The sequence below is a fragment of the Pristiophorus japonicus genome, chromosome 11 (assembly GCF_044704955.1).
Source record: "Pristiophorus japonicus isolate sPriJap1 chromosome 11, sPriJap1.hap1, whole genome shotgun sequence".
Classification (NCBI taxonomy): Eukaryota; Metazoa; Chordata; class Chondrichthyes; family Pristiophoridae; genus Pristiophorus; species Pristiophorus japonicus.
In genome coordinates, this window is record NC_091987.1 from 218,047,032 (window position 1) to 218,073,082 (window position 26,051).

The 26,051-nt window shown below is 52.9% G+C and overlaps 1 protein-coding gene across 3 annotated transcripts in view; it reads left to right on the forward strand.

Moving 5' to 3' along the window:
• The first annotated feature begins 3,756 nt into the window (after positions 1–3,756).
• The window catches only part of hyou1 (hypoxia up-regulated 1), a 44,089-nt gene continuing 21,794 nt past the window's right edge, over positions 3,757–26,051 (forward strand). For 2 of the 3 annotated variants that reach the window (XM_070894558.1, XM_070894556.1), the window contains exons 1-14: positions 3,757–3,833; positions 8,780–8,865; positions 10,640–10,733; positions 10,822–10,900; positions 11,412–11,566; positions 11,981–12,057; positions 12,802–12,983; positions 13,446–13,561; positions 16,188–16,374; positions 16,790–16,924; positions 17,602–17,684; positions 19,008–19,140; positions 24,438–24,622; positions 25,623–25,761. In XM_070894558.1, coding sequence (XP_070750659.1) covers positions 8,793–8,865; positions 10,640–10,733; positions 10,822–10,900; positions 11,412–11,566; positions 11,981–12,057; positions 12,802–12,983; positions 13,446–13,561; positions 16,188–16,374; positions 16,790–16,924; positions 17,602–17,684; positions 19,008–19,140; positions 24,438–24,622; positions 25,623–25,761 — 1,638 coding nt within the window. In that variant the 5' untranslated portion in view covers positions 3,757–3,833; positions 8,780–8,792. Of the gene's footprint in view, positions 3,834–3,930; positions 4,016–8,779; positions 8,866–10,639; positions 10,734–10,821; positions 10,901–11,411; positions 11,567–11,980; positions 12,058–12,801; positions 12,984–13,445; positions 13,562–16,187; positions 16,375–16,789; positions 16,925–17,601; positions 17,685–19,007; positions 19,141–24,437; positions 24,623–25,622; positions 25,762–26,051 lie in introns of those variants that run through there. The other variant, XM_070894557.1, reaches the window with a different exon arrangement.

Sequence of the window (26,051 nt, forward strand, 5' to 3'; positions counted from 1 at the left end):
TGGGTGCTACTATGGACCTCGGAATTGTAGGGAGGGGAAAGTCAGTCAGATGTCTGTCTAGTGACTCCTGCGGGAAGGTGTGTTCGTGTGGGGTGTGCACACGCTGGGTGAGGGTATGAGGCGCTTGGGTCAGTGATCAAATGTCCTACTGACACTGTTTGGGCTCAGATGAAGAATTGGATACCTTGGGTGAGGTACTAGAATCCTGCTCTGGCAGCTTCAGGAAAGAGATCGGGGAAGCGAGAAGAGGAGGAAATAAAATAAATGAAAAGAAAAGCAAAAGACTGTAGAAAACTTCAAACAAAATGCTGAAAACACTAAGTCCGGCATCCTAAATGATCCTTAACAAATAGTACATGGGAACTTTCACATCAACACGAGGGCAGATGGGGATTTGGGATAACATGTCAGCCAAAAGACAGCACCTCTGACAGTGCAGTACTCCATTGTTAAATTCTCCAGTGAATTTTCATTGGGGATTTGAGAGAGATGTTCAAAATCTGGAAGGAGTAAATAAGGAGAAACTGTTGGCAGTGGTAGAACCAGAAAGCAAAGATTTCTGCGCAGATGCCTGACCCGCTGAAATTTCCAGCATTTTCTGTTTTTTTTTTTATATGAACATAACATAAGCACATGGAACAGGAGTAGGCCATCTAGCCCCTCGAGCCTGCTCTGCCATTCAATAAGATCACGGCTGATCTGGTCGTGGACTCCGCTCCACTAACCCTTAATTCCCTTATTGGTTAAAAATCTATCTATCTTTGACTTGAAAACATTCAATGAGCCAGTCTCAACTGCTTCCTTGGGCAGAGAATTCCACAGATTCACAACCCTCTGGGAGAAGAAATTCCTTCTCAACTCGGTTTTAAATTGGCTCCTCTGTATTTTGAGGCTGTGCCCCCTAGTTCTAGTCTCCCAGACCAGTGGAAACAACCTCTCTGCCTCTATCTTGTCTATCCCTTTCATGATTTTAAATGTTTCTATAAGATCACCCCTCATCCTTCTGAACTCCAACGAGTAAAGACCCAGTCTACTCAATCTATCATCATAAGGTAAACCCCTCATTTCTGGAATCAGCCTAGTGAATCGTCTCTGTACCCCTTCCAAAGCTAGTATATCCTTCCTTAAGTAAGGTGACCAAAACTGCACGCAGTACTCCAGGTGTGGCCTTACCAATACCTTATACAGTTGCAGCAAGACCTCCCTGCTTTTGTACTCCATCCCTCTTGCAATGAAGGCCAACATTCCATTTGCCTTCCTGATTACCTGCAAACTAACCTTTTGGGATTCATGCACAAGGATTCCCTTTTATAGGGGGCACTGGGGAAAAAAGGTGATTTTAGTGCCCAAAAAGAAAAACACAAAAAAAAAGAAAGAAAAAAAAGGGCCTTGTAAATGTCTGGTGTGTCATCCAGGTCGGGTGGCACGGTTTTATGTTTTATAGGTAGACTCTAAGAGTTTCATGCACAAGGACCCCCAGGTCCCTCTGCACCGCAGCATGTTGTAATTTCTCCCCATTCAAATAATATTCCCTTTTACTGTTTTTTTTTTCCCCAAGGTGGATGACCTCACACTTTCTGACATTGTATTCCATCTGCCAAACCTTAGCCCATTCACTTAACCTATCCAAATCTCCTTGCAGCCTCTCAGTCCTCTACACAACCCGCTTTCCCACTAATCATCTGCAAATTTTGTTGCACTACACTCTGTCCCCTCTTCTAGGTCATCTATGTATATTGTAAACAGTTGTGGTCCCAGCACTGATCCCTGTGGCACACCACTAACCACTGATTTCCAACCGGAAAAGGACCCATTTATCCCGACTCTGCTTTCTGTTCGCCAGCCAATTCTCTATCCATGCTAATACATTTCCTTTGACTCCGCGTACCTTTATCTTCTGCAGTAACCTTTTGTGTGGCACCTTATCGAATGCCTTTTGGAAATCTAAATACACCACATCCATCGGTACACCTCTATCCACCATGCTCATTATATCTTCAAAGAATTCCAGGACGTTAGTTAAACATGATTTCCCTTTCATGAATCCATGCTGCGTCTGCTTGATTGCACTATTCCTATCTAGATGTCCTGCTATTTCTTCCTTAATGATAGTTTCAAGCATTTTCCCCACTACAGATGTTAAACTAACCGGCCTATAGTTACCTGCCTTTTGCCTGCCCCCTTTTTTAAAGAGGCGTTACATTAGCTGCTTTCCAATCCGCTGGTACCTTCCCAGAGTCCAGAGAATTTTGGTAGATTATAACTAATGCATCTGCTATAACTTCCGCCATCTCTTTTAATACCCTGGGATGCATTTCATCAGGACCAGGGGACTTGTCTACCTTCAGTCCCATTAGCCTGTCCAGCACTAGTGATAGTGATTGTCTCAAGGTCCTCCCTTCCCACATTCCTGTGGCCTGCAAATTTTGGCATGGTTTTTGTGTCTTCCACTGTGAAGACAGAAGCAAAATAATTGTTTAAGGTCTCAGCCATTTCCACATTTCCCATTATTAAATCCCCCTTCTCATCTTCTAAGGGACCAACATTTACTTTAGTCACTCTTTTCCGTTTTATATATTGGTAAAAGCTTTTACTATCTGTTTTTATGTTTTGCGCAAGTTTACCTTCGTAATCTATCTTCCCTTTCTTTATTGCTTTTTTAGTCATTCTTTGCTGTTGCTTAAAATTTTCCCAATGCTCTAGTTTCCCACTAACCTTGGAAATGAAAAATTTAAGGTGATTAGCAAAAAGAACCAGAAGAAAATGTGGGCTTTTTTTTTTTTACACAGCAAGTTGTGATCATAGAAACTTAGGGCACAGAAGGCCGTTTGGCCTAGTGTTTCTGTGCAGGGAGTGAGAACACACGGCCTGAAAGGGCAGCAGATTCAATAATAACTTTCTAAAGGGAATTGGATAAATACTGGGAGGGAATATTTGCCGGGCTACGGGGAAGAAACGAGGGGGGAGTGGGACTGATTGGATTGCACTCACAGAGCCGGCACAGGCTCGATGGGCAGAATGGCCTCCTGTGTCATTCTATAAACTGAACAATGTGGGCAATGAGTGCCCAGTGTGGCGCTGGCGGGAGGTTCGGGGCCTCCCAGCACACTCCTCCAGCCCCTCCCTCCCACCAGCACACTCCTCCAGCCCCTCCCTCCCACCAGCACACTCCTCCAGCCCCTCCCTCCTCCCAGCACACTCCTCCAGCCCCTCCCTCCCACCAGCACACTCCTCCAGCCCCTCCCTCCTCCCAGTACACTCCTCCAACCTTTCCCTCCTCCCAGCACACTCCTCCAGCCCCTCCCTCCTCCCAGTACACTCCTCCAACCTTTCCCTCCTCCCAGCACACTCCTCCAGCCCCTCCCTCCTCCCAGTACACTCCTCCAACCTTTCCCTCCTCCCAGCACACTCCTCCAGCCCCTCCCTCCCACCAGCACACTCCTCCAACCTTTCCCTCCTCCCAGCACACTCCTCCAACCTTTCCCTCCTCCCAGCACACTTCTCCAGCCCCTCCCTCCTCCCAGCACACTCCTCCAGCCCCTCCCTCCTCCCAGCACACTCCTCCAGCCCCCCACCCCACCCAGCAGGTTTCTCTTGCAACGTGCAGCGTCTCCTTGGCGGTCGAGACGTGGACCAATCGGCGGACCGGATTGCTTTGATTAACCGCTGGCCCCGCCCCTTGAACGTGGCCCAATGGGGGCACAGAAGCGGAGTGGATCGGCGGCGGCGCGGGCCAATGGAAGCTCGCCGCGTTCAGCGGGGGCGGGGCCCGGGAGCCGGCGGTAGAGAGAGGCCGCGCGGCGCGAGAGAGAGAGCGGGAGGCCCCGGGCTCGGTGAGTGCGGGGGGCTCGGTACCCTGTCGGTGGGGGAGGAAGCGCTGCCACTCAGTCCGCCCGTCCCGCGGCCCCCCGCAGACCGAGGCCCGAGGCCCGAGGCCCGAGGCCCGTGCCCCTCAGGCGGGCAGGTGTTCCCCCTCCCCGGCCGCCGCGCTCCGAGGGGGCCGGAGGGGAAGCGGGTGAGGAGGCTGTGCCCCAGTGACTGGAGCCGCGGAGACAGCGCTTTAGGAGCGGGGACTAGCTGTGGTGTTGATCAAATGTGTGTGTGTGTGGGGGGGGGGGGGGGTGAGGGTGTGTGTGTGTGGGGGGGGGGGGTGAGGGTGTGTGTGTGTGGGGGGGGGGTGAGGGTGTGTGTGTGTGGGGGGGGGGGGTGAGGGTGTGTGTGTGTGGGGGGGGGGGGGTGAGGGTGTGTGTGTGTGGGGGGGGGGGGTGAGGGTGTGTGTGTGTGTGGGGGGGGGGGGTGAGGGTGTGTGTGTGTGGGGGGGGGGGTGAGGTGTGTGTGTGTGGGGGGGGGGGTGAGGGTGTGTGTGTGTGTGGGGGGGGGTGAGGGTGTGTGTGGGGGGGGGGTGTGTGTGTGTGTGGGGGGGGTGGGGTGTGTGTGTGGGGGGGGGGTGTGGGGTGGTGTGTGTGTGGGGGGGGTGAGGGTGTGTGTGTGTGTGTGGTGGGGGGGTGAGTGTGTGTGTGGGGGGGGGGGTGAGGGTGTGTGTGTGTGGGGGGGGGGTGAGGGTGTGTGTGTGTGGGGGGGGTGAGGGTGTGTGTGTGTGTGTGTGGGGGGGGGGTGAGTGTGTGTGTGGGGGGGGGGGTGAGGGTGTGTGTGTGTGGGGGGGGGGGTGAGGGTGTGTGTGTGTGGGGGGGGGGTGAGGGTGTGTGGGGGGGGGTGAGGGTGTGTGTGTGTGTGGGGGGGGGGTGAGGGTGTGTGTGTGGGGGGGGGGTGAGGGTGTGTGTGTGGGGGGGGGGTGAGGGTGTGTGTGTGGGGGGGGGGTGAGGGTGTGTGTGTGGGGGGGGGTGTGGGTGTGTGTGTGGGGGGGGTGTGGGTGTGTGTGTGTGGGGGGGTGTGTGTGTGTGTGGGGGGGGGTGAGGGTGTGTGTGTGTGTGTGTGGGGGGGGTGAGGGTGTGTGTGTGGGGGGGGGGTGAGGGTGTGTGTGTGGGGGGGGGGGTGAGGGTGTGTGTGGGGGGGGTGAGGGTGTGTGTGGGGGGGGGTGAGGGTGTGTGTGTGGGGGGGGGTGAGGGTGTGTGTGTGGGGGGGGTGAGGGTGTGGGGGGGGGTGAGGGTGTGTGTGGGGGGGGGGTGAGGTGTGTGGGGGGGGGTGAGGGTGTGTGTGTGGGGGGGGGGGTGAGGGTGTGTGTGTGGGGGGGGGTGAGGGTGTGTGGGGGGGGGGGTGAGTGTGTGTGTGTGGGGGGGGGTGTGGGTGTGTGTGGGGGGGTGTGGGTGTGTGGGGGGGATGAGGGTGTGTGTGTGGGGGGGGATGAGGGTGTGTGTGTGGGGGGGGATGAGTGTGTGTGTGTGGGGGGGATGAGTGTGTGTGGGGGGGGATGAGTGTGTGTGGGGGGGATGAGGGTGTGTGTGGGGGGGGGTGAGGGTGTGTGTGTGGGGGGGGATGAGGGTGTGTGTGTGGGGGGGGATGAGGGTGTGTGTGTGGGGGGGGGATGAGGGTGAGGGTGTGTGTGTGGGGGGGGATGAGGGTGTGTGTGTGTGTGGGGGGGATGAGGGTGTGTGTGTGTGGGGGGGGGGGATGAGGGTGTGTGTGTGGGGTGGGGGATGAGGGTGTGTGTGTGGGGGGGGGGATGAGGGTGTGTGTGTGTGTGGGGGGGGATGAGGGTGTGTGTGTGTGTGTGGGGGGGGGTGTGGGTGTGTGTGGGGGGGGGGGTGTGGGTGTGTGTGTGGGGGGGATGAGGGTGTGTGTGTGGGGGGATGAGTGTGTGTGTGTGTGGGGGGGGATGAGGGTGTGTGTGGGGGGGGATGTGTGTGTGGGGGGGGATGAGGGTGTGTGTGGGGGGGGATGAGGGTGTGTGTGTGTGTGGGGGGGGATGAGGGTGTGTGTGTGTGTGTGGGGGGGTGAGGGTGTGTGTGTGTGTGGGGGTGAGGGTGTGTGTGTGGGGGGGTGAGGGTGGGTGTGAGGGTGGGTGTGTGGGGGGGGTGGTGAGGGTGTGTGTGTGTGTGGGGGGGTGAGGGTGTGTGGGGGTGAGGGTGTGTGTGTGAGGGTGGGTGTGTGTGTGGGGGGGTGAGGGTGTGTGTGTGTGTGGGGGGGGGTGAGGGTGTGTGTGTGTGGGGGGTGAGGGTGGGTGTGTGTGTGGGGGGGGTGAGGGTGGGTGTGTGTGTGTGTGGGGGGGGTGAGGGTGTGTGTGTGTGGGGGGGGTGAGGGTGTGTGTGTGTGGGGGGGTGAGGGTGGGTGTGTGTGTGTGGGGGGGGTGAGGGTGGGTGTGTGTGTGTGGGGGGGGTGAGGGTGGGTGGGTGTGTGGGGGGGTGAGGGTGGGTGTGTGTGTGTGTGGGGGGTGAGGGTGGGTGTGTGTGTGTGGGGGGGTGAGGGTGGGTGTGTGTGTGGGGGGGGTGAGGGTGGGTGTGTGTGTGGGGGGGGTGAGGGTGGGTGTGTGTGTGGGGGGGGGTGAGGGTGGGTGTGTGTGTGGGGGGGGTGAGGGTGGGTGTGTGTGTGGGGGGGGTGAGGGTGGGTGTGTGTGTGGGGGGGGTGAGGGTGGGTGTGTGTGTGGGGGGGGTGAGGGTGGGTGTGTGTGTGGGGGGGGTGAGGGTGGGTGTGTGTGGGGGGGGTGAGGGTGGGTGTGTGTGGGGGGGGTGAGGGTGGGTGTGTGGGGGGGGTGAGGGTGTGTGTGTGTGTGGGGAGGGGGGTGAGGGTGTGTGTGTGTGTGGGGGGGGTGAGGGTGTGTGTGTGTGTGTGTGGGGGGGGTGAGGGTGGGTGTGTGTGTGTGTGTGGGGGGGGTGAGGGTGTGTGTGTGTGTGGGGGGGGTGAGGGTGTGTGTGTGTGTGGGGAGGGGGGTGAGTGTGTGTGTGTGGGGAGGGGTGGAAAGCTGTGAGGGTGAGCGGTGTATTTGAGGGGAATGTGACGAGGGAGATGATGGGTGATGGATGGATTTGAAGCTTGGCTCTGAGTTGATGTGTGTGTGTTTTCTGTTCAGTTTGAATGTCAATTGATGTCTATGAAGCAGCATCAGGAACCGATTCAGAAAATAGCTTTCCTACACTCCCCTTGTCCTGAGGGAGCAGGAAGCCTTTGACTTTGTCCTTTAAAGTTGTGGTACTTGGGAAGAGTATTGGTGTGATTCATGTTAAAGTTCCGGGGAGAACTCCCCTGCTCTTCCAATAGCACCATGGAATCTTCATACATCCACCTGAGAGGGCAGTCAGGGCCTTGGTTTAACGTCTCATCCAAAAGATGGCTCCTCTGACAGTGCAGCACTCCCTCAGCACTGCACTGGAGTGTTGGCCTTGATTTTGTGCTCAAGTTTCTGGAGCAAGAATGCCAGCCACTGAGTCATGGCCGACATCATCAGTTGCATGATGACCTTAGCCAGTATCTTTTTATGCATTGACTTTATCGTGTCATAAAAAGGGGCACGCTGTTTGAGTATTTTATTAACCCTGTAAACCTGTTCAGCAGGGCTGTTGTCCCCGTGCAAAGGTAGCAGTCATGATTTTCCCGTCCGTTATGATTTGCATATAATTTGTAGATTTTATACACTGACTCAGTGCACTCGGATCGTATCACCACTGCAGCTGAAACATTTAACCAGCAGTGGGGGGGCTTCTTGATCTGGCAGGCCAGTGCTTTGGGAAGTTGAAGTGCTGGGCAGAGAAACAGAAGTGAAGTGAAATGACTGATTTTTTTTGTGGATGGATTTCCCAGCTTCCCCCACTGTGCCTGGTTCCCCCTCGCCAAGCGTTCTGTCCTTGATTTGCTTTGCTGAGCATTATCCAAACTCCTGATTTGAAGCAGGAAGGCTATTCTCGAAATAGGAATTGCGACAGAAAAGACCCTGCTCTGTCCAAAAGGTGGCAGATTATGTTGTTCTCGGGATGGAGGAATCTTTTAAAATAGTTGAACTGGTACATTGCCTGATAAGCAAAGGTCTGTGTGATGGGTAATGCTTGTAACTAGCTGGTTGGATTGCTGCTTTGTTTGGGATAAACCTGTGGCTTCACACACACATGGTATCAGGTAGCTGAGTGTCTCCATCAGGATTGCTTTGGATGGAGCTCTCTGCTTTTGTTAATTGAGGTCCGAGCTGGATTTATTGTGTTGTAGGTGGGTGATGCTCAACCAAGCTACCTGCAGGTGCTTCAGTGAAAAATAAATGTTGAGTGCAGATCATTTTGCCCCAGTTAGAACTGTTTTGAGTTCTCATCAAAGTAGGTTCCTGTACCCAGCAGAGGAGCAACTCCAGTCAGATGCCTTGCAACAGTTGCCTGGGTCCAGGGAGAGGTAAGGGAAAAGTAAACAGCTGTATAGGAAGGATCTGAATGTGTACATGGGAGATTGCAAACGGATAAGGCAGCAGCTGCCAAAGGCAAGTCAAATATCTGGAGGTGGAGCAGGAGAAAGAAAAATCCCAAGTTGTGTGTGCACTCCATTTCTGGATCTAGTCCTTAGGCAGTTCCCAGGCCTCTGGTGACAGGTGACTTGTCCCCAGTGTGTCCCTTGACAGTATATGTCAGATTAAATGCTGTTTGTATCGAGCCACCTTGATCCGTAACCCCGTGGCAATGTTAGTACCTGTGCTCAAAGTGCTTTGAGAAAATATGTCGCAGTTTATAAGTTGCCCCAAGGCTGTCGGTATATTGTGTCTGTGATCAGAGCTACTCAGATTGTATTTGAGTTTATCTCTCACAACTATCCATTATGGAACATGAAGAGCAGAGGATGTATCAATTGAAAGGTTTTTGGAAACTTGCAGATGGCACGAGAGTCTGACCCATTGCTTTCCCTCCTGCAGGTGAACCTTTACAATGGACAGAAAGATGGAGCTGTCGACTTGGCTTGTATTATGCTTCACACTCGCGCATTTGGCTTTGCACACAGGTATGTCCGACTTGGATTTAACTCCGTCGCCCCGGCAAGAAATTATTACCGGCGGTTTTTAATCTCTCTTTTTGTTGAACACTTTTGTTGAAATGCAGTCACCGAGGAGATAAAATGTTTGGAGCCTGCTTGCAGACCAGTGCTTTACCGAAAGTGCTGTTGAGGGTACAGCCTCTTGCAGTGGGTGATGCTTTTCCCTCATTTGTATAAATCTGTCCTGAAATGTGTGTCGGGTAGATCTCCTGCCTATGCTTTCAATGCACCTGCCGGTTGGCTGGGTAAGATAGGGACGTGGGTTAGCTGGTGGTGTTGGCTCCATCCTAAGTGCATGATTTGCTGCTGTCATTGGTTGGAAGTTTTATTGCAATACACTAATAATTGTTGAATATTAATCTGTTTTAATTAGAAATTACATTGGGGAAGGGGAAATGAATTACATCGGATATACAGCACAGAAACAGGCCATTCGACCCAACCAGTCCATGCCGGCGTTTATACTCCACTCGAACCTCCTCCCGTCTTTCCTCGTCTAAATCTATCAGCATAACCGTCTCCCTTCTCCCTCATATGTTTGTCACGCCTCTTCTTAAATGCATCGATACTATTCGCTTCAACCACACTCTGTGGTATTGAGTTCCACATTCTCACCACTCTCTGGGTAAAGATGTTTCTTCTGAATTCTCCATTTGATTGCTTGATCACTATTTTATATTGATGGCCTCTAGTTTTGCTTCCCCACAAGTGGAAACGCCCTGCGTCTACTGTATCAAAATCTTAATTTTAAAGCCCTCTATTAGGGCACCCTTCAGCCTTTTTTTTTTCAAGAGAAAAGAGACCCACCTGTTCATCCTTTCCTGATGTGTATATTCTCACATTTCTGGTATCATCCTTGAAAATCTTTTTCGCGCACTCTTCAGTGCCTATATATCCTTTTTATAATATGGCAACCAGAACTGTACACAGTAACAAGTGTGATTTAACTGAGATTCTATACAAGTTCTAGTCGTTTTCACTGTAAAATCCTCGCGCTCAAGTTTAATATTCTGCCAATAGCTGACACTAGTGTTGTGGTGGAGACTACTGTTAATCCAGAATGTAGATTGCTGCAAAATCAGGGTAATTGTTAATCTGCTGTGCAGCAAGTCATGTTCTCAATAAAAATAATACTTTCAGTAGTAGAGGCCAAGATCCATGTATGGGAGTTATTGTGAACAGCTGGGAGAGAAACGCTGCTTTGAGCAGCTTCAGTTGTAAGATGTTGGAGCGAGCGGAATTCTGCGTGCGAGGGTTCGAAGGGTAACGTGGGCTTCCTGTTCGTGACAGTCGTGTCAATTTTATTTTTCAATTCTCCTCGGGAGAACGGTTCTGCACAGACAGGTGCAGCGGCCCATTATACAAGAGATCCTGGACAGAGTGTTGCTAGACTACCCGCACATGTGGCGGTCACGAGCAGGAACAAGTCCTCCCTAACGCTGGGGCCCTGAGCCCAGTTGTGTCCATACCTCTACCCAGCGGTCGTTGACTAGCTCAGCAAACACCAGACACACTTTTCATCTGTGTGGCACATTCGCTACATGTTGAGCGCGCTCGGAACTTTTAATCTTGATTTTCAGGGTGATGGCCAATCTTTGGGAGAGGATTTAATTGCACATCCCTAGATACTCAATGAAACAACATGAATACCAACAGCATCGTACTTTTTCCTTCCACGCCTCTCCCTCCTCTATTACTAGCTCGGAGTCTGTGACCGCTTTCATCTACTCCTCTTTTCCAGATTCAATAGCGGTGATGTCGGTGGACCTGGGCAGTGAATGGCTGAAGATTGCCATTGTGAAACCAGGTGTGCCCATGGAGATTGTATTAAACAAGTAGGTGCACCTGACCTAATGTAGCCATCGGACCCCGGCTTCTGGCTTGGCTTTGTACTGAGCTTGTGTTTTATTTTGGCTGTTGCAGGGAGTCAAGAAGGAAAACTCCAGTCGCTGTTTGTCTGAAAGAAAATGAACGACTCTTCGGGGACAGTGCAGTAGCGATGGTGAGACTTTAGTTTCTCGGATAGGAATTGCCCAAAGTGAAGGAACGGGACAGAGTGACTGGGCGCAGACATGGTAGAAATATTCCTAAATACACATTTACAGAAGAATTGGAGTGTTTCCTTCAAGCACTTTATTCGACCCACAGTTTCCCCCCCCCCCCCCCCGGGTGCCCCCAGATTGCAGGATGTGATGGGGGTGCGGTTCCATCGTTGATGGTAACTGTCTAATACCTCCCCTCATGGCCATTCTTCATGCACAAGTTCAGATAGTGAGCAGGCTATAGTAGTATTGAGACTTGCATTTTTACAGTGCCTTTTATGTCCTCAGGGCCATCCCAAAGCGCTTCACAGCCAATGAAGTATTTCTGAAGTGTAGTGATGCAGGCAGTCCCCGTTTAAAGATGTGTCGGTGCAGTGTCTGGTCCCCGTGCCCTGTGGCGCTGATTTGTGTCGTTTCCGGGGGTGAGAGTGTGTTGAATTCTCTAAACTGCCTTTTGGTTGCACTTCACAGTCGGCGAAGAACCCGAAGGTGGTGATTCGCTTCCTGCAGGATCTGCTGGGGAGGCAGCTGGAAAACCCGCAGGCAGCGCTGTACAGGAAGCGTTTCCCTGAGCATCAGCTGGTGGCAGCTGAGCAGCGAGGAACCGTTCTCTTCAAACTGTCTGAGTGAGTATTCACTGCACAAGTCGCCTCGCTTCACACCGTCAATGAATGCGCAGAGCGCTTCGCCTGTGTCTCCATCTGAAACCGATTATCTTTTGTGGTGTTTTTTGCCCTCCTGCAGCTGGGCTGCAGCTCCACAGGCAGTTTTTCTACCTCTCGCAGCGTTCTCAGCAGTTTCTGACAGCTGGCACTGCTGTTTCTGTAGCTGCTGCCGATCTTCTCGCTCGCACTCACATTCCGATCAATTATCAGAAACCTTGTGCTGTGAGTTGCATCGGGAAAAAGCTATATTGAGTCTGGTCAGAAGTAGATGAGAGAAAATCCTTCATTTCATTCTGCCTGTGCTAGTTTGAACTCTATACCGTCTGGTCCTCACTAAACATTTAACTTAAATGAGCATTTTTTTTCTCTTTCTAGTGAATCACTGTATTCCCCTGAGGAGATCCTGGGGATGGTACTGAATTATTCAAGATCCTTGGCTCAGGATTTTGCAGGTTGGTCCAATTTCTCTCGACTAAGAGTCAATAAGTTCCTTCCTCTGCTTTAGGTGTGAGTTGATGCTGGGCACTGATTGTAGCAGCTCTCCCATTGCTCATCTCAATGGTCCCAGGCAGAGTGTGGCAGGGTATTTTACCGTAGAATGTTGCAACTGACGCACAGCAAGAGTTACTGGAGAGTGATCCAGGAGCAGGGAAGCCAGGCTGTTCGTCTCCCTCTGAGTTATTATACTTGTGGTTCAATCTCCACTTATAGTTGTGTATGCCATTCCAATGGAAACCTTTTGGGGTGTAAATTGTTTAGCTCTCAATGCACTTCCTGGCATCTGGTTGAAATTCATTTTCACTTGACATTAATGTGCTATTGGCTATTAGAAGTTGCCTAACCCTGACACATCGAACCAAAAGCCAAAGTTGGAATTTTACTCTTTGACACATTCATTTGTACAGTGCGCGGGTCTGTCTATTATCTGACCTGAATCAGACTCCTAGTGCAACACCGAAATCAGGTGAATGAGCAATCATTTAGAATCTGTTGGGAAATAACTCTGAAGTACTCCTAACAAAACAAGCGAGCCCGCTTTAAACTCACCTGATTGAAGGAGTTCAACATTATGTACATATAAAGCAGGATGTTAACGTAATGATTATCCAGTGATTCAGGTGATTGAGATTTTCTGACACAGTAATATATTTTTTGTAGTTGCTGATATCCTGTGTTCTGTTCTCCTTGTCCTGCAGAGCAGCCCATTAAGGACCTAGTGATCACAGTGCCGGTGTATTTTAATCAGGCAGAGAGGCGGGCAGTGCTGCAGGCTGCTCAGATGGTGGGCCTCAAGGTCCTTCAACTCATTAATGATAACACGGCTGTGGCGCTGAACTATGGCGTGTTCCGGAGGAAGGACATTAACGCGACGGCCCAGGTAGGGTGTGGAGTCGCTGACATGTACAGGCTTCATTGGCCCCAGGTTCAAATAGAAATTGTATTTTATGGTTCTATTGAGCATTTGGTATGAGTGGGAGGGCTGGGAAATGGCCAATGTAATACCCAGAGACCAAGCAATAACCCGGGAAATTCCAGGCTAGCTGGTCTGTGATGGGAAATATTTGACGAAGAGAAAATAATTGGAAGCAGCCGACACTGATTTTAGAAAGGTTGACTGTGCCTGACAACCAGATCGCATTCTTTTGAGGGGGTGACGGATGCGGTTTACATGGACTTTCGGAAAGCTTTTGACATGATACCACACATTGGAGAAGATTCACAGAGGGATGAGATTATGAGGAGCGTGGCAAATTGGATTATTTCCAAATGTAACTTATTACTGTTAATCTGCACTGTGACCAACTACGCGCACTCCCTGATATCTGGTGCTTTATTTCAGAATGTGATGTTTTACGACATGGGTTCGAGCAGCACCACTGCCACCATCGTTACCTACATGACGACTAAGACAAAGGATTGGGGAACGCAGCCCCAGCTCCAGGTCCAAGGAATCGGGTACATTTCTATTCTCTTTTCGAGGTCTCCGCAGTTAACAATTTTAATTTTACTGGGTGCTGCTTATTCTGAAACTATGCCCCCCTAGTTCAAGATTCCCCCATGAGGGGAAACATCCTCTCTGCATCTACCCAGTCAAGCCCCCTTGGAATATTGTATGTTTCATTAAGATCACCTCTCATTCTTCTAAACTCCAATGAGTACAGGTCCAACCTGCTCAACCTTTTTTCATCCAACAACACGTGGAGTCTAGACCTAAATTCAGCCTTCGTGTCGAAGGGGGTTGAAGAGGACAGGACAGTCAAAAATAGGTGGTTATTCTAACGAAAACTAATGAAGTGAAGATCTGGGCTTTTGGTAGGCTGATCAGCGGAGATGGGAAGGGGCAGCCCTGGCGACCAGTTATTCCCTCTGGTTACCATGAGGCTGTTGGAGAGGGGGTAGCAACGAGCGACAGGTAACTTTTGTTATCTGAGCAACTGGTGCCTGCAGAACTGTACCCAGCACGACTCATTCCTAGAGGAGAAAATTGAGATGAAATTATTCCTGAATGTGTGTGCTTTTTATCTTGAGGGGGAAAATAAAGAGAAATAAACCTGGGGGTGGTGGTGGAACAGTCGGCACTATCTGGGTCGGAAAGCCTGCTGTACATTACTGCTCTGACCCACAGAGAGCCCAGAGCACTGTCTTTCGGTGCAGACCAGAATCTGCATCGGTATTTCAGTGCTGCTGTCCCGTATTTAATGCTCAATTCAGTGTTAGAATTTCTGAAAATAAAATAATTTTACCATCCGAAATATGGTCATAGAATCACAGAAATGACAGCAAAGAAGAGACCGTTGTGTTGGGTGCTAGCTATTCAACTGGAGATGTCTACTCCGTTTTAAGAGCATAAATGGGAGCAGGAATAGGCCATACTGTCCATCGAGCATGCTTCACCATTTATTATGATCATGGCTGATCTGATCTTGGCCTCAACTCCACTTTCCTGACTGTTCCCCATAACCCTTGACTCCCATATAGATCAAGAAGCTGTCTATCTCAGCGTTGAATATATTCAATGACCCAGCGTTCACAGCTCTCTGGGGTGGAGAATTCCAAAGATTCCCGACCCTCTGAGAGAAGAAATTTCTCCTTCTCTCCATCTTAAATGGGTGACCCCTTATTCTGAAACTATGCCCCCTAGTTCTAGATTCCCCCACGAGGGGAAACATCCTCTCTGCATCTACCCAGTCAAACCCCCTCGGAATCTTTTATGTTTCATTAAGATCACCTCTTATTTTTCTAAACTCCTGTAAATGAGTACAGGTTCAACCTTTCTTCATCCGACAACCCCGTCATCCGAGGAATCAACCTAGTGAACCTTCTCTGAACAGCCTCCTTAAATAAGGAGACCAAAACTGTACGCAGTACTCCAGGTGTGACCTCACCTCACCTTGTACAGTTGGAGCAGGACTTCTTTTTTTATACTCTATCCCCCCTTGCAATAAGGGTCAACATTCCATTTGCCTTCCTGATTACTTGCTGTACCTGCATACTCACTTTTTGTGTTTCATGCACAAGGATCCCCAGGTCTCTCTGTACCGCAGCATTCTGTAATCTGGCTCTGTTTTTCCCTTTCTCCATTTTATATTCCCTTTTTAATGCCGTTCGAGTCTCTGGCTCAATAACTACTTGCGGTAAAACATTCCATGTTCTAATAACCCTCTTAAAACATTACTTCTATCTTACCCTTTCATTTTACTAGTGACGGTCTCCAACATTTCCCGTTTACCAATTATGCTCGCCAGTAGGAACAGCCTTTAATAATGGCACTGGTAATAATCCTGAGATTACTATCTTTTGAGGTCCTGCTTTTTAATTTAACTCCTAGCTCCTTAAATTCAGCTTGTAGGACCTCATCCCGTTTTTTTACCTAAATCGTTGGTACCTATATGCACCACGACAACTGGGTTGTTCACCCTCCCTCTCCAAAATGTCCTGCAGCCGCTCCGAGACATCCTTGACTCTTGCACCAGGGAGGCAACATACCATCCTGGAGTCTCGATTGCAGCCTCAGAAACATCTGTCTATTCCCCTTACAATAGAATCCCCTACATGGTCTTGCATGAAAAGAAAGACTTGCATTTAGTGTCTATAGTGCTTTTCACACCCTCGGGACATCCAAACGTGTGTTACAACCAATAAAGTACTTTTTAAAGTGTAGTCACTATTGTGCTGCAGGAAACACAGAAGCCAATTTGCACACAGCAAGATCCCACAAACAGCAGTGTGATAAATAACCAGGTGACCTGTTTTATAGTGATGTTGGTTGAGGGATAAATATTGGCCCAGGACACCGGGAGCACTCCCTTGCTTTTCTTCGAAATAGAGCCATGGAACTTTTACGTCCACCTGAGGGGGCAGATAGGGCCTCGGTTTAACGTCTCATCCGAAAGTCGGCACCTCCGACAGTGCGGCACTCCCTCAGCACTGCACTGGAGAGTCAGCCTAGTTTTTTGTGCTCGGGAGTAGGTTTGACCCCACGACCTCCTGACTCGGGCGAGCGTGTCGCATACTGAGCCTCGGCCAGCATCCAAAGTTGGGTTTTGTAAATTAATTTGCCTCCTTTCCCTTTCCCCCACAGTTTTGATCGGAACCTGGGTGGGCTTGAGATGGAGCTGCGTCTGCGGGATCACCTGGCAAAACTCTTCAACGCACAGAAGAAGACCTCGAAAGATGTCCGCCAGCACCCACGCGCAATGGCCAAGCTGTGGAAAGAAGCAAACCGCTTGAAAACAGTCCTGAGTGCGAACATAGATCATACGGCACAGGTAAGTACAATCAGTAGCTTTGCTGCTCTGGAACATGGCAGCGTTCCCACATTAATGTGCATTCAAGGGTCATCATTACATGGAGCCATTAAGTTCCGCGCAGTATGAGTAGCCTTCATGGGAAATGGTATAGAATTGTAGATTCTTACCACAGAAGGAGGCCATTTGTCCATTGTCCAACTCCCTGCTCTTTATCCATGGCAGTGCTATTTTCTCCCTTTTTAAAGTATTTATCCAATTCCCTTTTGAAACTGGCTCCACCATCCTTTCAGACAGTGTATACCAGGTCATGATAACTTGCTGCGTAAAATAAACCATTTCTCCTCATCTCCCCTCTGGCTCTTTTGCCAATCACCTTAAATCTGTCCTCTGGTTAGCAAATTTAATCAATATTGTCCTTGTGATTCCTGTGCAGATTGAGGGGCTTCTCGACGACATTGACTTCAAGGCCAAAGTAACGAGGCAGGAGTTTGAGGAACTGTGCAGCGATCTGTTCACGAGAGTTGCAGACCCGGTACATCAGGCCTTGAAAGTGGCTGAGCTGAAAATAGTGAGTGCTTTCACTAAGCTGGGGTGACCAAGGGGCTTTATGGTGAGGTTGTTTAGTTGGGATTGTCACTTAATTTTACCAGGTTTGTATTTGCTACAGTGATCTGCTTTCTAGCATTCTGGCTGTGTAATTATCACAACCACCACATGCCCTGTAACACCAGAACACGTGCAGGGGTTTGAGCTGTTGTGTTGTGTCAGTGCCGAGACTGTTTGAAACGCTGCTTCTAACCAGGGTGATGTAGGTTTGCTTAATTACCAGGCAACATCAACTCGCCATGGTTTCTTCGGCAGCACCTCCCAAACCCGCGACCTCTACCACCTAGAAGGACAAGGGCAGCAGGTGCATGGGAACACCACCACCTCCACGTTCCCCTCCCAGTCACACACCATCCTGACTTGGAAATATATCGGCCGTTCGTTCATTGTCGCTGGGTCAAAATCCTGGAACTCCCTCCCTAACAGCACTGTGGGAGCACCTTCACCACACGGACTGCAGCGATTCAAGAAGGCGGCTCACCACCACCTTCTCACGGGCAATTAGGGATGGGCAATAAATGCTCAAATTGCCAGCGATGCCCACATCCCATGAATGAATTTTTAAAATGCCAGCTGGATTTTAAAAAGGCTGCTGAAATGTTGGGGTTTCATTTTCTGAAAGGACCCTTTTTCTTGTAGGAAGAAATTGACCAAGTGATCCTGGTGGGAGGAGCAACGCGAGTTCCCAAAGTGCAGGAGGTCCTGCTGAAAGCTGTTGGAAAGTAAGTTCTGCCTTCCTGTTCTGTGATCCAATGTCTGCGATTCCAGCCTTGACCTCACTCCTGGGTCATCCTTCACTCTATGAATAACTTGGATCCTTAGATTAAGGTGTCCTGCTAGATACTGCTCTCCGTGCTCGTCACCCACTGGAGAATTACTGAGTTTCAAACCGTTGTGAAGCACAGAGGTTCACGCTGACACTGTCAGTTGACTGGTAAGCTTCGCCTCGGCAGGTATATCAGCAGGAAGTGAATGTGTGATTGTGGTCAATCGACGAGGCCTTAGAAAGATTAGTCTCCAAACGGGGATTTTTGAAATGTGTTGTAAGTTGGGTTTGCAGTATCCTGTTCTGTTAGTTCTGTCTACAGCAAAATGAAGAGCGAGGAGGGTCATTTAAAACAGGCTGCCTAAAGGAACATGGGCACAGGAGGAAGGCCGTTCAGCCCCTCTAGCCTGTTCCATCATTCAATTAGATCTGTTTCTTAACTTCATCTACCCGCCTTGGTTCCATGTCCCTTGATACCCTTACCGTACAAATGCCCATCAATCTCGGCCGTAAAAATTTCAATTGACCCCCCCCCCCCCCCCCCCCCCCCAAGCGTCCACAGCCTTTTGGTGGAGAGCGTTCCAGATTCCCAGTACCCGGCAAATGAAAAAGCACTTCCTGATTTCACTCCTATGTGGCCTTGTTATAATTCAGATTGTGATTTTTGACTCTCCACCAGAGGAAATGGGAAGGACAGAGAAAAACTGTCAATTCCTATTCAACAGCTCCATTAGATCACCCCTTAATGACCCCCTATTCTAACAGCCCAGCATTGCATTGCAGCCCCATCGTGATGCCGAGTGGCGGGTCGCGGGCTCGTGCTTGCCCTACACGGGAAGAGTTCCTGATCTTAGCGGTGTCACTGTGGGAAGTGCTGAATACTCCCCAGCGATTGGGATGGTGCATGGCTTGGGGAGACCAAAGTAAGGGGGTAAACCTTCAAAGGGATATATTTCTCCTAATGAATAGCTGGCATTCTTCAGTAGGTGACAACTTTACAAAATATTTACAGGCCTTTTGACCCAATTAGTCCATGGGTGTTTATGCTCCACTCGAGCCTGCTCCCATCACGTGTCGTCTAACCTCATCACACCGTTCTCTCTCTCTTTCTCCTTTGAGCTTCTCTAGCTTCCCCTTGTGCGTCTATGCTATTAATCGCAACTTCTCCCCATGGTGGTGACTTCCACCTTCTCATTTTCAATCTTCCCTATCATTTTTTGGGGGGATGCTCTGTTTTCTGATGTCTTTCTCAGTAACTGGATTTATTTTCCTTTTGTAGGAAGGAGTTGGGAAAGAATATAAATGCTGATGAGGCAGCATCGATGGGAGCCGTGTATCAGGCTGCTGCTCTCAGCAAAGCCTTCAAAGTCAAACCCTTCCTCATCCGCGATGCAGCCTTGTATCCCATTCAGGTAAACTTAACATCGTGGCGCTGTGTGCGCATCCACAGGAGCATGTCCCAAACATTCCACAGGAGCATGTCCCAAACACTCTGGCGCTGAGGATTCCAGCAGTGCAGCCGAGCTGTCTGGTATCATTCCCAATCTGTCAGTTTATCTTGACTCGCACAGTACTGGGGTGCTATAATTGGTCTGGTCCATCGAGGGGAAAGGTCATGCAGGGTTCCTGCTCCTGATCTCTGTCCAGTGCTGCCTGCTACAAAGTGCACATGTGTAGACACAGTGAGCAGCGGAAGTGGCTGTGATGGCATCTGTTGTAGAATATCTTGATACTTAATGTCTGGGTTGATAAAATCTCAGCACAGGAGGTGGCCATTCAGCCCATCACGCCAGTGCTTGAAGCTATACCGAGATAACTCTATGAAGGGCCACTTAGAATCATAGGGCCCAAATTTCGAGCCGTGCCTAGACCCCCCCCCCCCCAATCTCATCCCCCCTCCCCCCCCCCCAATCTCCTACCTCTCCCTCCCCCCCCAATCTCCTCCCCCTCCCCCCCCCAATCTCCTCCCCCTCCCCCCCCCAATCTCCTCCCCCTCCCCCCCCCCAATCTCCTCCCCCTCCCCCCCCCCAATCTCCTCCCCCCCCAATCTCCTCCCCCTCCCCCCCCAATCTCCTCCCCCCCCCCCAATCTCCTACCTCTCTCGCCCCCCCCAATCTCCTCCCCCTCCCCCCCCCCCAATCTCATCCCCCTCCCCCAACCCCCCCAATCTCCTCCCTCTCCCCCCCCATCTCCTCCCTCTCCCCCCCCTCCAATCTCCTCCCTCTCCCGCCCCCCCCTCCAATCTCCTCCCTCTCCCGCCCCCCCCAATCTCCTCCCCCCCCCAATCTCCTCCCTCTCCCGCCCCCCCCCAATCTCATCCCCCCCCCCCAATCTCTTCCCTCTCCCGCCCCCCCCCAATCTCCTCCCCCCCCCCCCAATCTCCTCCCCCCCCCCCCAATCTCCTCCCTCTCCCGCCCCCCCCAATCTCATCCCCCTCCCCCCCCAATCTCCCCCCCCCAATCTCCTCCCTCTCCCGCGCCCCCCCAATCTCATCCCCCCCCCAATCTCCTCCCTCTCCCGCCCCCCCCCAATCTCATCCCCCCCCCCAATCTCCTCCCTCTCCCGCCCCCCCCAATCTCACCCCCCCCCAATCTCCTCCCTCTCCCGCCCCCCCCCCAATCCCATCCCCCCCCCCCAATCTCCTCCCTCTCCCGCCCCCCCCCAATCTCATCCCCCCCCCAATCTCCTCCCTCTCCCGCCCCCCCCAATCTCATCCCCCTCCCCCCCCCCAATCTCCCCCCCCAATCTCCTCCCTCTCCCGCGCCCCCCCAATCTCATCCCCCCCCCAATCTCCTCCCTCTCCCGCCCCCCCCAATCTCATCCCCCCCCCCCCAATCTCCTCCCTCTCCCGCCCCCCCCCAATCTCCTCCCTCTCCCGCCCCCCCCCCAATCTCCTCCCTCTCCCGCCCCCCCCCCCAATCTCCTCCCTCTCCCGCCCCCCCCCAATCTCCTCCCTCTCCCGCCCCCCCCCCCAATCTCCTCCCTCTCCCCCAATCTCCTCCCCCTCCCCCCAATCTCCTCCCCCTCCCCCCAATCGCATCCCCCTCCCCCCAATCGCATCCCCCTCCCCCCAATCGCATCCCCCTCCCCCCAATCGCATCCCCCTCCCCCCAATCGCATCCCCCTCCCCCCAATCGCATCCCCCTCCCCCCAATCGCATCCCCCTCCCCCCAATCGCATCCCCCTCCCCCCAATCGCATCCCCCTCCCCCCAATCGCATCCCCCTCCCCCCAATCGCATCCCCCTCCCCCCAATCGCATCTCCCTCCCCCCAATCGCATCTCCCTCCCCCCAATCGCATCTCCCTCCCCCCAATCGCATCCCCCCTCCCCCCAATCGCATCCCCCCTCCCCCCAATCGCATCCCCCTCCCCCCAATCTCATCCCCCTCCCCCCAATCGCATCCCCCTCCCCCCAATCGCATCCCCCTCCCCCCAATCGCATCCCCCTCCCCCCAATCGCATCCCCCTCCCCCCAATCGCATCCCCCTCCTCCCAATCGCATCCCCCTCCCCCCAATCGCATCCCCCTCCCCCCAATCGCATCCCCCTCCCCCCAATCGCATCCCCCTCCCCCCAATCGCATCCCCCTCCCCCCAATCGCATCCCCCTCCCCCCAATCGCATCCCCCTCCCCCCAATCGCATCCCCCTCCCCCCAATCGCATCCCCCTCCCCCCAATCGCATCCCCCTCCCCCCAATCGCATCCCCCTCCCCCCAATCGCATCCCCCTCCCCCCAATCGCATCCCCCTCCCCCCAATCGCATCCCCCTCCCCCCAATCGCATCCCCCTCCCCCCAATCGCATCCCCCTCCCCCCAATCGCATCCCCCTCCCCCCAATCGCATCCCCCTCCCCCCAATCGCATCCCCCTCCCCCCAATCGCATCCCCCTCCCCCCAATCGCATCCCCCTCCCCCCAATCGCATCCCCCTCCCCCCAATCGCATCCCCCTCCCCCCCATCGCATCCCCCTCCCCCCCATCGCATCCCCCTCCCCCCCATCGCCTCCCCCTCCCCCCCATCGCCTCCCCCTCCCCCCCCATCGCCTCCCCCTCCCCCCCCATCGCCTCCCCCTCCCCCCCCATCGCCTCCCCCTCCCCCCCCATCGCCTCCCCCTCCCCCCCATCGCCTCCCCCTCCCCCCCCATCGCCTCCCCCTCCCCCCCCATCGCCTCCCCCTCCCCCCCCCATCGCCTCCCCCTCCCCCCCCATCGCCTCCCCCTCCCCCCCCATCGCCTCCCCCTCCCCCCCATCGCCTCCCCCTCCCCCCCATCGCCTCCCCCTCCCCCCCCATCGCCTCCCCCTCCCCCCCCATCGCCTCCCCCTCCCCCCCCATCGCCTCCCCCTCCCCCCCATCGCCTCCCCCTCCCCCCCCATCGCCTCCCCCTCCCCCCCCATCGCCTCCCCCTCCCCCCCCATCGCCTCCCCCTCCCCCCCCATCGCCTCCCCCTCCCCCCCCATCGCCTCCCCCTCCCCCCCCATCGCCTCCCCCTCCCCCCCCATCGCCTCCCCCTCCCCCCCCATCGCCTCCCCCTCCCCCCCCATCGCCTCCCCCTCCCCCCCATCGCCTCCCCCTCCCCCCCCATCGCCTCCCCCTCCCCCCCCATCGCCTCCCCCTCCCCCCCCCATCGCCTCCCCCTCCCCCCCCATCGCCTCCCCCTCCCCCCCCATCGCCTCCCCCTCCCCCCCCATCGCCTCCCCCTCCCCCCCCATCGCCTCCCCCTCCCCCCCCATCGCCTCCCCCTCCCCCCCCATCGCCTCCCCCTCCCCCCCCATCGCCTCCCCCTCCCCCCCCATCGCCTCCCCCTCCCCCCCCATCGCCTCCCCCTCCCCCCCCATCGCCTCCCCCTCCCCCCCCATCGCCTCCCCCTCCCCCCCATCGCCTCCCCCTCCCCCCCCATCGCCTCCCCCTCCCCCCCCATCGCCTCCCCCTCCCCCCCATCGCCTCCCCCTCCCCCCCCATCGCCTCCCCCTCCCCCCCCATCGCCTCCCCCTCCCCCCCCATCGCCTCCCCCTCCCCCCCATCGCCTCCCCCTCCCCCCCATCGCCTCCCCCCCCCCCCCATCGCCTCCCCCTCCCCCCCATCGCCTCCCCCTCCCCCCCCATCGCCTCCCCCTCCCCCCCCATCGCCTCCCCCCCTCTCCCCAACGCCTCCCCCTCCCCCCCCATCCTCTCCCCCCCTCTCCCCAACACAGACACTGAGAGACACAGAGAGATAGAGACACTGACAGAGACACACTGGGGGGGGGGGGGGCATCCCAGCACGCTGTTGGAGGGCTCCCGGTGCTGCAGTCGGTAAGTAGAAAATGTTTTATTTATTGATTTTTTTAAAAAAAATTATTATTAATTTTTTTTTGGTTGATTTATTGATGTATTTATCATTTATTATTGATGATGACTCTTTATTTGTAAAACTGAAGTGTTTAATGTTTGTAAACTTCCCTTTAAACCCCCCCCCCCCCCCCCCATTCCCTACGCCTGATTTGTAACCTATGCCTGATTTTCTAAAGTGTAGACAAGGTTTTTTTCGAGCGTACAAAAATCTTCACTTACTCCATTCTAAGTTAGTTTGGAGTAAGTTTTCACTGACGAAACTTTGAAAACAGGCATAAGTGGCCGGACACGCCCCCTTTTCAAAAAAAATTCTGTTCCAAAGTGAAACTGTTCTAACTGACTAGAACTGGAGCAAACTAAATGACTAGAATTCCGATTTCTAAGATACTCCGTTCTACACCATTTGCTCCTTTAAAAAAAAAAATCAGAAGCAAATCATGTGGAAATTTGGGGCCAAAGAATGGTTGCAGCGCAGAAGGCCATTCGGCCCGTCGAGCCTCTGCCAGCTCTCTCTAAGAGCACTTCAGTTAATCCCACTCCCCCGCCCTTTCCCCGTAGCTCTACAAATTTTTTTCTTTGAGGTACTTATCCAATTCCCTTTTGAAAGCAGTGATTGAGTCTGCCTCCACCACCCTCTCAGGCCGTGCATTCCAGATCCTAACCACTCGCTGCGTAATTTTTTTTTTCCTCCTATCGCCTTTGGTTCTTCAGCCAATCACCTTTAAATCTGTGTCCTCTGGTTCTCCACCCTTCTGTCAATGTGGACAATTTCTCTCTACTCTGCCCAGACCCTTCATGATTTTGAACACCTCTTATCAAATCTCCTCTCAACCTTATCTGCTCTAAGGAGAACAACCCCATCTTATGTCTCTCCACAAATCTGAAGTCCCTCATTCCTGGAATCGTTCTTGTAAATCTTTTTTGGGCCCTCTCGAAGGCCTTCGCATCCTTCCTAAATTGCGGTGCCCAGAATTGGACATAATACTCCAGTTGAGGCCGAACAGTGTTTTATACAGATACTTGGGAGAGACACTGGGGTCTCCTGGTGTCTGTGGATTTGTATCCCAGCATGAGAAAAGCGGACAATTGAAAGGGGAGGGGTGGAGTAGAATATACTAGCGGTATGGGACAGGTTAAATGGGTTAGTTGCCTCCCAGCCCCATCCCACTGGAATACTGGAGAAGTCTGTTTCCCCTTCCCCCACCCCCCCTCTATATCCGAAAACAAAAATGCCGGAATTTACTTTGTAGCATCATCTGTCGGAGGGTACGGACTGGGGTCCCCTGGCCCAGACTCTCCTCCGTGGCCCAGCAGTGTACTCGTGCTAGCCAGCAGCCTCTGCTTGCTTGCTTAATATTCTTTTTGTGTTCTGCATTGGTAGGTTGAATTTACACGGTCGATTGAAGAGGATGGTGTGAAAAACATTAAACACAACAAGCGTGTGCTGTTCCAGAGAATGTCCCCGTATCCCCAGCGCAAAGTCATCACCTTCAACCGCTACACCGATGACTTTGAGTTCTTTGTAAATTATGGAGATATGAGCTTCCTCAGAGAGAGCTTCCTCAGGTACTGAGACTGGGAGGGGAGACGTCAGCTGATGGCTGTTCAATGGCAGTGCTTGACTCCGAGCTGTACAGTGGCCCATCATAGAATATGCCAACACAGCAACATTCGGCCCATCTATCTGTGCCGGTGTGTTCTCCGCTTGAACCATGTGGGCTAAACCCACTCTCCAACTTCCTCCCCATGTCCTTCAATGTTCCCAAGATTCAAGCAACTATCTGAATCTTTTGTTTTAAAAAGAATGTTTGGTTTCTGCTTCAACATCCGCCTGTGGCAGAAAACGTCACATTCTAACTAAAGGACTATTCCGGAATCTCTTTTATGGTTCTGTCAAACATTTCTCAAGTGCCTCGCATACCATGTGAGTATGTGGTCCTGGAGTTTGTCGGCTGTGTAGACCTGACGGCACTTCTCTTGCACCCAGCAAGATCCCACATGCAAAGAGATGAATGACTGATGTTGAAGGGAGAAATGTTGAGAATTTTCTGCTCCATTTTTAGCCGTGCCATTGGGTCTTTTAATGTCCATCTAATTGATAGAATGGATCTTGGTTTAATGTCTCACCGGAAGGATGGTGCCTCCCAGTGCTGTACTGAGGTGCTGACCAAGCTGCCTCTTTGTAAACACTCGTTGCTGCATCGTATGATGTTGCACACCTGAGCAGATTGTAGTCTTGGGCTGCACTGAGCTGAGGGTGACACGTCCTGCTGGCGACCTGTTGCCTTTCTCTGCCCATGCTGCCAGGAGATGCTTGAAAGCAGCCTATGTTGAGTTTTCATGTGGGAGAATTCGAGACCAGATGTGTGTCTTAATCCCATCCTTGGACAGCGTTGCCCATCCAATTCCTTTAAATACAAACTCTGCCCGCAGTTTGCTGAGAGCTGTTTGCCAAGCATCCTGTGTGTGTTGTTGGTTTTCTCCATGGTGCACTTATCCAGCAATGCACAAACTGAGCTGTGGATCATCTCGCTTGCATTGACCACGAACTCTCTTTTCTCTCCAGTATCTTTGGATCATTGAACTTGACCACGGTTCGATTGAGTGGAGTTGGTTCGAGCTTCCAGAAGCATTCGGACATCGAGTCTAAAGGCATCAAGGCCCATTTTAACATGGATGAAAGTGGCATACTGGCACTGGACAGAGTGAGCGTCTGTTCAGCTATTGCATGTTCTCCTTTCACCCAACTCAACTGGGAGGGTGGGATTAACCCCACAATTTCTGTCGTCCTCCCAAATTATTCAGTCAGCTGATCCGGGGAGTGGTTGGGGTGTAAGACTCATCGGGTGAATCAGTAACATTGTGTAGTTGCCTGTGACAGTCTGACAGGCCACCTCGGGTAACTACAGCGGTACAGTTAAAGGAAATCCTCAATTGGCAAATGCAACAATTAACAAGTGCAACTGCAGTTACGTTACGTCATCTTTGACTTCCT